Raw genomic sequence first — 9905 nt, forward strand, 5'->3', positions numbered from 1 at the left:
GTTTTCTGGTAAATTGTTTGAAAGCACCATGCCACAAAATTATATACATTTAAAACTGGGTATGGTGGCTCATGCCTGTAATCCCAGCTACTTGGTACCTGAGGCAGAAACATTCAAAGTTTGAAACCAGCCTGGGTAATTTAGCAAAACTGTAAGTGTGTGGGAGGGGGCAGGGGGTTGTATTTAAACAGCAACAATAACAGAGCGGGGTAGATGTGTGGCTCAGTGGTAGAGCACTTGTCGGGCATCCTCAAGGGACTTGGTTCAATTCCTGCTACTGAAAATAAAGAGAAAGTAAAAGTGTAGACATTTTCATCTGCATTTAGAACATGCCGGAGCTGAGCTGAAGGGCATTTGATAATAATTTGTAGTGAAGGTCAAACGTTTTAAAGCATTAATATAGATGATTTTTTTATGCGGAAGCCCAATTAATATATAAAACAGTTAAGAGCAGACCACTTTGACTGATGTTGGGGTGTGACCCCGCAGGGTTCCTCAGAACGAGGGAGAAGAACAACAGACGAGGAGCCAAATGATCAATCTGTAAGGATAGTGGGCAGGAAGCTTCAAGTCTGCCCTGTCACACGGCTGTGGCAACTCCTCTGGGCTTCCCATCCTTGTCTGAAGCTGGAACAACAGTGCCTGGCTGGCCGTCTGAGCTCACACCCTGCGCGGCTGGCTGTTCTCAGAGCACACCAGGAAGAGGCTAACAAGTCATGCCAACTGACCCTAAGGGACCACACAGGGTCTACCCAGCTGGCACAGTCTTCTGTCCTCCCCTACTGTGCATCTGCCCAGGACAGGGAGGCCACCTGCCAAGCATCGGACCATGGCTTTTCATTGTGTCCATCCATTTATGCACATATTCCTGCTTTTGTCCATTAGGCACAAGGGTCACAGTCTCTATAAGCATCCTCTTCACAACTGACCAAAACCCTTTCCTGTCCCCCAGCATCTCCTACTTGACCTCCTGAGACAGCACCATTTCTCACTGTCATGAGTCTGATCCCCCCTTAGTTGGCTGTTCGCTCATAACCACTGTCCTCAGGCATAATGTGGACAACATATTTTATCCCCACCTCTCCATTTCATCCAGTTCCTGCCGGTCCTCAACTAGGATCTCTTGATAAAGTCTATCACAGACTTTCTCTCTCTGTTGCTCTCGATCTTCCTTCCCTCCCCCTTCTCCCTTCCTTCCTTCCTTCCTTCCTTCCTTCCTTCCTTCCCTCCCTCCCTCCAGCGCTCCACATCTGTGACCTGGGTACTTAGTTGTGTAATTCCTGTCTCAGCTGTCTGGCACTACCCTGGCATCTGGATTTAGTGGGGAAAACGTCCATCTCCAAGCTACCAGATGGGTATAGGAAGTAATCATGAACTGTAATTGCAGATATAAATGGAGAAACTAGACACACCACCGTGGCTGGAGCTGGGGCTGTGCTGGCTCCTGGGTAGGGTAGAGGGGTCTTCTCTTCTGAGAGGTCACTTTTAGGCTAAGACCTGCGAGGGGACTAGAGGCCACATCCCACAGGTGTGGGATGCGGTGAAAGTCACTATGTCAGAGGGAAAAGCTGTACCTTGAGAGCCGGAAGAAGGGCTGTAGAGGATGAGGAGTTGTGACCTGAGCAAGAAAGAGAGAGAGAAGGGGTGGCGGGGATGGATTAGAGGAGCCAGCAGACTTGTGCTCCAGGAATCATCTACTCAATGACAGGCTGGAGGAGGAATTTGAATGCCCTCTGGGGTAAGAAATTTGAAAGTCAAGGTAATGGATATAGCAGTTACCCTATGCTGATCAACACTTAATGTAGAAGCAAATCAGAACAGAATATCATAGCTTATTAATATGTGCAAATAGTGTTACGTGTCAATCACAAAGGTTAAAAGTGACATAAATACAAAAAGAAAAGAACACTGGGACTGTTTGTTCCCTAGACGGGGACCTGGAATAGGATGCGGTGGATGGAGATGAGGCCGAGTTCCTAACCGCAGAGGGGCTGGTGAGAGAGTCCTCTAGGGGCTCTTTGGGAGGGAGCCAGTATTTCTTGTCCTTGGCAGGTACTGTATGAGACACAGCTCTGTGAGTGCTTAGAGGGTAATGTTCTCTCCTCGGCACCTGTGGGATCGGAACCTGGTTCAGTGTGGAGTACCAGCCTGAGCGAATCAACGACAGTAAGAGTTTGAGCTTAAGTTTCCATATCATCTGTCCCTGACCCTTGCCCTACTGCCAGCAAGTGTGTGGCAGGGAGTGGAGCCTTCTTTGTCCCATTCTTATGAGAGGCATCCTCTGGGAGCCACTTTGGTCTTATTTTTGCTGAGAGGGAGGGTGGGTAAAGGAGTGCTCCACACGGTGACTTCAGGGCCAGTGACCCCCACGTGCTGGCACCCCAGCTCAGCCTTGCCAGCTCACTGCAGGCAGGAGCCCTCGAGTTGGAGCTGCCCTCAGCCGTGGTTTGCTCAGACCACAGGAAGCTGGGTGTGAAGGGTGTTGCCTTTAGAGGAGCCTCATTCTCTCAAACCCTGGCTACCTTTTTTTCCTGGCTGGTGCAGGAGTTTAATATGTTCCAGATCTGGAGGGTGGGGAGGCTGACATAGCTGTAGAGAGGGGGAGCCCGAGCAGCAAGTTTCATGTTCGCTGCTATGGGGAGTGGCCACTGCAGAGGCTGTCTCCTCACCTGTAAACCTGGTGCATTCAATCTACCAGGGTAGCCAGGAATATTCCCTATAGATTAGGACCTTGAGTAGCACTTCATTTAGGAACTAACAGTGGCCTGGTGGAGGAGAGCTGTTCTGGGAGGTTCCCAGCTCATTGAGCCTAAGCTTATATTAGGTTCAGAGGCTTTGGCATCTGTGTGGATCCTTTCTCTCTCTAGGGAATCAGAAGACACCTTCTGTCCACATTTGGGCCCTCCTGGTTGGAGGGAGTGCAGTCAGTACTGGGGTTGGTTTGGAAATATCTCTTACTGAGGACCTGGCACTAGAAGGTTTATTTCAGTGGTTTGGAAAAGCTGAATTCACTCTATTCAGAAGCAGGGGTTGGAGCCCCCAGAGCCAATCTCTAGGCATGTTGAACCCAGGCTCTGAGTTCATATCACCCAGGCTTTGGGGTTTAGTTTCAGGGACAGGAAGAGAGGAAGTCAGGGTTGTGTAAGTAACATGGGAGGGGTACCCTGCAGCAGCAAAGGAGGGTGGGGGACAAGATGTGTCTATGTCATTTCAGGAGACCCTGGAGACCCAGGCCAGAGGCAGTGTGGGACAAAAATCCTCTTGCTTTAAACATAGTCCGACCAGTCTAGGCATAGCAGGTGAGAGGGCGCCAGATCAGCCTTGGCTCTTATAACACCTTGCCATCCAGCAGGCCAAGGTCTTCACATGGTGTGTTATACCTTCTGACTTGTATTTATCTTCCCTGGGATCCCAACATCTGCATCATTAGCTTCTGAGACCTAGTGCCCAGCACTCAGTCAGTCCTCAGGATACGACATATGGAAGCAACATATGACACCTCAGACATGTGCAGCTCAAAAAGTATTTTCTGTGCATCTGCTCGGTTCCTAGCTCAGACTCAGTCTCTATTCCTGTGGGTTTAGACTTAGGCAAAAATGAAGTCTCCTTAAGACTGACTTCCACCAGATACCACCAGATAGTCTTGTCAAAATGGTTGCATTTTCTAGACTTGTTAATTTGGGTGCTTGGGCCACATGCCCAGTGAGTGTGAAGTCAAGGTTTGGTTTAGGTCTAAACTTGGTCACAGAGTGGCCTGAGGCTTCTATCACCTTACTCTCTAGTTTATTCTATGGGGTTTCCTTGCCCAAAAGAAACAGGGAAGCAGCTCTGAGGGTCACAGATTTTACTAAAGAGCTGCGGGTGAGCATAAATTGTGTACACAAGAATGGGTCAGAACAGTGAGAACTATGACTCCATAGCTGTGGAACTTGCTTTGGAGCTGAAGGGAACTTGGATATGAGTGTGTGAAATAAAACAGGAGTCTTTAACAAGAACCCCCCAAACTGGGCCACAGCAGATCATCACCCACTGCTCCCCATTTGCCCTCTTCTCTTAATAAGCCCCAGTGACTGAGCGTTCTGAGAAATGGCTCACAACAAGTGCGCAGGACGCTAACTGGCCTGCAGTCCCATCTGTCCCATGGTCAGTGTCCAAGATGAGAGCTGGCTGACGTGAGCTCAATGTGGGACCCTATTTTCAGTAGGTTTTAGATACTGGGTCAATTCTAAGTCTTATTCTGCCAGGCTCCTTGATGTTGGACAACTCCCTGTCTGTCTATGGTCCTCAGTTTCTCAGCCTGAAAGAAATGGGAAAGGTGGATTGACATAATTCTAATCCAGCTAGGATCCCACTTAATTGTATTGTGAGAATCTTTTCATACACATAATTTGGCTGTGTGTTCCCAAAGGCCTAGGGAAGGTCCGTGCCATTATTTTTTGTATTCAAAACAGGTTTAGAGGACGCCTGCATGTTAAGCAAAGCCACAGATCCCAGAAACCATTCAGCCGAGATTCAGCCTCCAGCTTGTCAGTTTTCTAGTTCAGGGAACCTGAGAGCAGATGCTTTGGACCTCAACCAATTTAGCTTCCCTGCTCCTCCTGCCTTCCTTCCCACTCAGGAACTCAGCTCCTACTGTGCTGTAGGGAGCTGGGACATGGAGGGAGCCCTGACCGAGGGTGCAGTCACCTGGGAGATACAGGTGTGCTGTGGCTGTAGACAGCAAGTGGATAAGAGAGGCTGGCAGCCTGGGTCTGACTGTTCTAGCTGAGCCCAGGAGGCTCCATTTGGCTATTAGCTAAAGAAACTGCTGTTCTTTGCCATCTGGGAGCTCCTGTATGGCCTCCTGATTGGTCACTCTCAGAGTCTTCCCTTTTCCCTCAGAAATTGTCACCTAACACTGGGGGCTGAGTGCAAGGTATAAAGAGACTGCTGAAGGGACAGAGTGCAGCTCTCTGTCCTAATCAGGGAGGAGACTTCAAGGGAGGTTTTCAGCCCAGTCAATTCAATCGCCACCAGGCTGTATGCTTTTGAGATCCCCGTTGTTGTCTTCCCAGAACCTTGGGTGGCTTTGATTCCTGCTATGACACAGGGCAAGAAAAAATAGCTCTATCCCCGGGCCTCAGTGTCCCCATCTAGGCAATAGCCAGGTTGCTGAGTCCCATGGATATCAGGCCTCTCCCAGTGATGACATTTTTGGATACACTGTCATGTACTTTTTCTTTTCTTCCTAGAGGCCAGGGACCAGATGCCTTAGGGAGAGACATCAAGCTTAAAGATAGCTCTCTCTGTCGGAGTGTTCCCACTGGGCGGCTGCAGGTGACCCTCCTCCCTCAATGCTCTTCTATCAATCAGGTCCAGGCCCCATGGCAGATCGCGGCCTGGCCCTTTAGCCCTGTTGTTTGGGCAACGCCAGCGAGAGAGTAAAGGAGCGCCGCGCTACAGCGGCGACTGCGGCGGACGCGGCGGCGCAGGGGGCGGGGGAGGAAAGCAGAGCCCACTTGTCCCATGGCTCCCCAGCAACCCTGGCCCTGGTCCCGGCGCATCATAGCGGTCTTTGGAACCCTGGGGTTCGTTAGTGGTGCCAGAACCAGCTAGGAGCAGCACACCATCACTCGATCGCACAAACGACCCCCCTCCCCCCAGGCCCCGCAATCCCCAACTCGGCCAGGCTAGCACAGGTTATTCTCCGTCCCTAGCTGCGGAAGGCAAGGTACGGCGACGCTCCGACGTCTGTCTTACCCTTTCCAAGCCTAAATGCAAGGAATTCCACGTCTCAGGCAGAAGATTACAGCTATCAAGGCTGGGGTGGGGGTGGGGATGGGGTTAGGGGCACCATTTTGGGTCGGACATTGATCAGATTCCTCACCAGTGTCGGCCCTTTGGACCCCATCTCCATCGCTATCTCCAAGTTTCAGCCTCCCTGTCCCCGCCCACTACGGGGCTCACCCCGCCAAGGGCGGCTGCAGCTCCTAGCAGCGCCCAACCCGCAGTCCCTGTCCGCCCTAGGGTCACCCTCCCAGTTCGGTCCAGTCGGTCCTGCCAGTGGAAGATGCTGAGCGCGCCCTAGATGCTTAGAGTAGAAGGGTCAAAGTTCGGTCACCGAAGCAGGGTGGAAGGCCCTGAACCCGCAGGGCCTCAGCAGGGGCGCGGGAGGTCAGGACGTGGAGCTCCCTCACCTGTTTCTCCGCCGGCTCCTTAGCAGAGACCGCGGGCTTGGGGGAGGGCGCGCGGTCGCAGACGCAGCCCTCCAGCAGGTAGAGCCCCGAGGGCCGAGAGCTTGAGTCGCTTTCGAAGTAGAAGAGCAGATTCTGCAGCAGCGCGAACCACTTGGTTTGCCATTTTGTGTTGTCCGAACTCCGCTTGCTCAGGTAGCCTTTGCGTGTGCCGTCCTTGCGCGCCAGCAGTCCCAGGGACGCGACGTGGCCATCGTTCAGCCGGATCCCTTTCTGCATGGTGCTCGGAGGCCAGCGAGACCCCACGCGCTTACATCTTCTTCGCGCGGCACCCGGCAGCCCCTCGTCGGTGCGCGCAGCGCTGCCTCTCTCTGGCGCTCGCTGGATCGCTCCCTCTCTTTCCCCCACCCCAACCCCCTCAAGATTTACACTCCAGGACCTGGCTCCGAGCTAGGGTTTCTTGAACCTAGAAGGACCATTCCTTGCTGGAACCTATTCTCCTCTCCGCAGAGCCCCAGGGCCCCGGGAGATGTCGACCGACCCTCCCCCAGCAAACTGAGGGACGGGCGGTCTGCACGCTGGCTAGGGGCAGGCGGAGTCATGTGACGCCTATCCCTCGAAGAGCCCGTTTCAGCAGCGTGGACAGGGACACACGCACGCAGCCCCGCCGAGGCGCAGAGCCGCACGCAGGCTGCACCTTGGCGCCTCCTCCCCCTCCCTGGACACACACACACACACACACACACACACGCACACACACACACACGCACACACGCACGCACACACACACACTTCTCGTCCTCCCTCCCTGTCCCTGTCCTCTTCCTCTAGACTTCGGGTGTTCTAAACCAAATCAGATCAATTTTCGTTTAATCCAATGGAACCCCGGAGACTCACCATCCCCGGAGTTTGCGTTCTTTGCGCCCAGCCTCGGCGCACTCTAGACCTAGGGTAAGCCCCATTTGTCATTTTGTCTCCTAAAGCCTCCCCTCACTTCCCTTCCCTACTTTATTTTTCTAATCCAAGGTGGACGAATAAGAGAAAGGTGAATAGCGAAGGAATAGAATATGTTCTAGTTTTTGCATAACCGTTCGGATTTCACTCCTTTCAGTTTCTAGCCCTCTTCCGCCACGGCTTCGCCAGCGATCTGAGAATATAGGGGGTGAGGTTGGGAGGCTAGAGGTGACCGTTTATTTTATTTCATTTTGAATGTTGCCATAATTGCCAGCGTCACCCGGTGAACCTTAAGGTCTGGCTGGCAAGCCGCTGCTGGGAGTTTTCAGCAAATACCCCTGAAGCCTGAAGGCGGGCTTCAAACGCAGGCGCCGGGGACCATGGGAGCCTTCAAATAGCTGCGCTGGCGCAATGATACCTTAATGATAGATTTTCCGTTCTTATTTTTAGCTCCCATTCGCCTACACAGTTACACGGCATTTATCCGAGAACGTCACAGCGCCCGCATGCTGCACCGGCAGAGCGCGCGGGCTGCCGGGCCAGCCTGGTGCTGGAGTGGGGAGCGCGCACCGCCGTCTGCCGCAGAGGGCAGCGGCCTCGCTGAGACCTGAGATTGGGAGCAGCGCCGGGCGCTGACAGTTTGCAGCCGCAGCCGGGACAGGTGTCCGCGCAGCCCTCTGGAGAAAGAACACCATCTTTCCTCACAGAAGCCCTTCCTCCTTTCTCTTTTAGATCACACACACACACACACACACACACACACACCATGCACCATGGTCTGGAATGGAGAGCTGTCCCTATTCAGGACACAGTGATCCAGGCCGGTGTTCCTCTGTAGCGCTTATCCTCCCCCCCCCCCCCCCCCCGCAGGTAATCAAAAGAAAAAAAAGGCAGAGAGCTAAAGCCCCTTTAGGCATCCTTGACTTGCTCAAGAGAGATCTTGTGGGAAATTGTGATCCTTTTCACATGTTATCTAACTTTCTTCTTTCTCTTCACTTGCTCTTCTCCTCCTTCCCACCAAGACCCTCTCTTCTTTTCAGACACGACGTTATTATATCACCCATGCTGGCTTGAATTCCCGATCCTCCCCGCCTCAGCGTCCTGAGTGCAGACACATGCCCAGTTTCCCCTGCTTTCTCGATGGAAGCAGAATGTCCAGGATTGGGGTTTTTATGTGAATTCCTATTAGGAAGCCTCTTACAGAGGAGGCCAAGGAAAAACCCTGGTAAAGGGCACTGTTAACAAGCGCTTTGCCTCAGTTAGGACATTACACCTTCCCTAAAGCCTTCTGAATAGTTTGGGCTTTGGTTCAATCGCTTATTACCACTTTCATAGAACGCGGCAGAGGTGGGATTTGAACCAGGTCGGGGTTTATGTAGAATAGGGTTTAGGGTTGCATCAAGGTTGGCATTCATCCCACCAAGGAACACGATAGGGGAAGAGGGTATCTCTAGGTGAGCTGGAGCCAAGGTTTAGCGTGTGTGGTAGGCAGACCCACAGGACACGCTTCTTCTGACCTGGGCTGAAGGTTTATGGGCAGGTTATGCACTTTCACACACATTTTTATCTCAGGAGCTTGGGAGACTCCCTAATATACTGCAGAAACGGTGATGCTGCGTGGGGCACACCAATGCCGGGGGTTGCTGTCAGAGCGCACATTCTCCTTCGGTGGAGGTGGGCAGGGTCTAAGGACATTTCTGACAAGTCTGGCAGCGATGCAGCCTCACAGCTTTGCAGCTCATTTATTAGATGTTGGGCACTGGGAGGTGGGAGAGGATGGGGCTCACACATTTGTTCGCTCACTCACACGTTTTATTCTGTCGCCTGGGCCCTGGAGGCACGATGATAAGGAAAACATAGTCCCTGCCTTCTGGAGCTTGCAGGAGCTTAGGAACTCCTTTGCTGTGTGGCTCTAGGAGAGCCAGAGGAAAACCCACTTTCTCATGGGGCACGGGAAGACAAGCTAACCAAAAGTGCCTGTCAGGATCAGAATTGAGCCCACTTCAGAGGCTCTGAACTCCGGTGTACTTTAGAGATTTAAAGTCTGTATTCAGGCCTTCCTCTGGGCCAGTGAAGTCAGAATCACTGAGGCTGGACATGCATATCCTACTTAGGAGCTTCTGCGAGATGCCCACAGAAAGATCCCCCTGCCTCCTCCTGCCTGGGTCAGCACTGGAGCGGTGGAGGAGTCACGTGCTCTTGCTAATCCTGGGATTCTGGGATTTCTTGGTGAGCTAGACCATGCTGGAAGAGTGGCCCTGGCTCCTGTTGTGTTTGAGGGAAATGGTCAGCGTCCCACCTGGCAGTTTGATTACTCTTATCTAAGTGGTGTGAATGGTCAGCGTCCCACCTGGCAGTTTGATTACTCTTATCTAAGTGGTGTGAATAGTGTGTGTGTGTGTGTGTGTGTGTGTGTGTGTGTGTTTCACCACAGGCAGAAACCCAAGTCTTACCTTTGGTCTCTTGGCAGTCATTGGCCTGGAATCAAGTTCAAAGCTCTTGGAAGCCACTTAATAATGTTGGTTAAGGAAATATTATTTACGAAACTGGTCACTCCTTGCCTAGTATAAGAGGTGCCAGAAAGAAGGTGGGCATGTGTTGTGTAGTTAATTCTTCTGAATTGAAATATTCTCTCTTAGAAGGAGGAGGAAGGCTCCTAAGACACAAGAAGTCCAGGAAACTTACAAGGCTCTTCTCTCAGTCAATGTTTTATTGCTGAAGACACACCATGACCAAGGCAACGCTTATTAAAAAAAAAAGGATTTAATTGGGGAATGG

At 52.1% G+C, this 9905-nt stretch overlaps 1 protein-coding gene across 1 annotated transcript in view; it reads right to left on the bottom strand.

The window, feature by feature from the left end:
• The window catches only part of Rasgrf1 (Ras protein specific guanine nucleotide releasing factor 1), a 108681-nt gene extending 101817 nt beyond the window's left edge, over positions 1-6864 (bottom strand). The window contains exon 1 of the mRNA XM_041646654.1: positions 6177-6864. Coding sequence (XP_041502588.1) covers positions 6177-6452 — 276 coding nt within the window. The 5' untranslated portion in view covers positions 6453-6864. The remainder of the gene's footprint in view (positions 1-6176) is intronic.
• Between the last annotated feature and the right edge of the window lie 3041 nt (positions 6865-9905).

Source organism: Microtus oregoni, unplaced genomic scaffold (assembly GCF_018167655.1).
Source record: "Microtus oregoni isolate MIOR12 unplaced genomic scaffold, Mior012 000139F_ref0000186, whole genome shotgun sequence".
Taxonomy (NCBI): Eukaryota; Metazoa; Chordata; class Mammalia; order Rodentia; family Cricetidae; genus Microtus; species Microtus oregoni.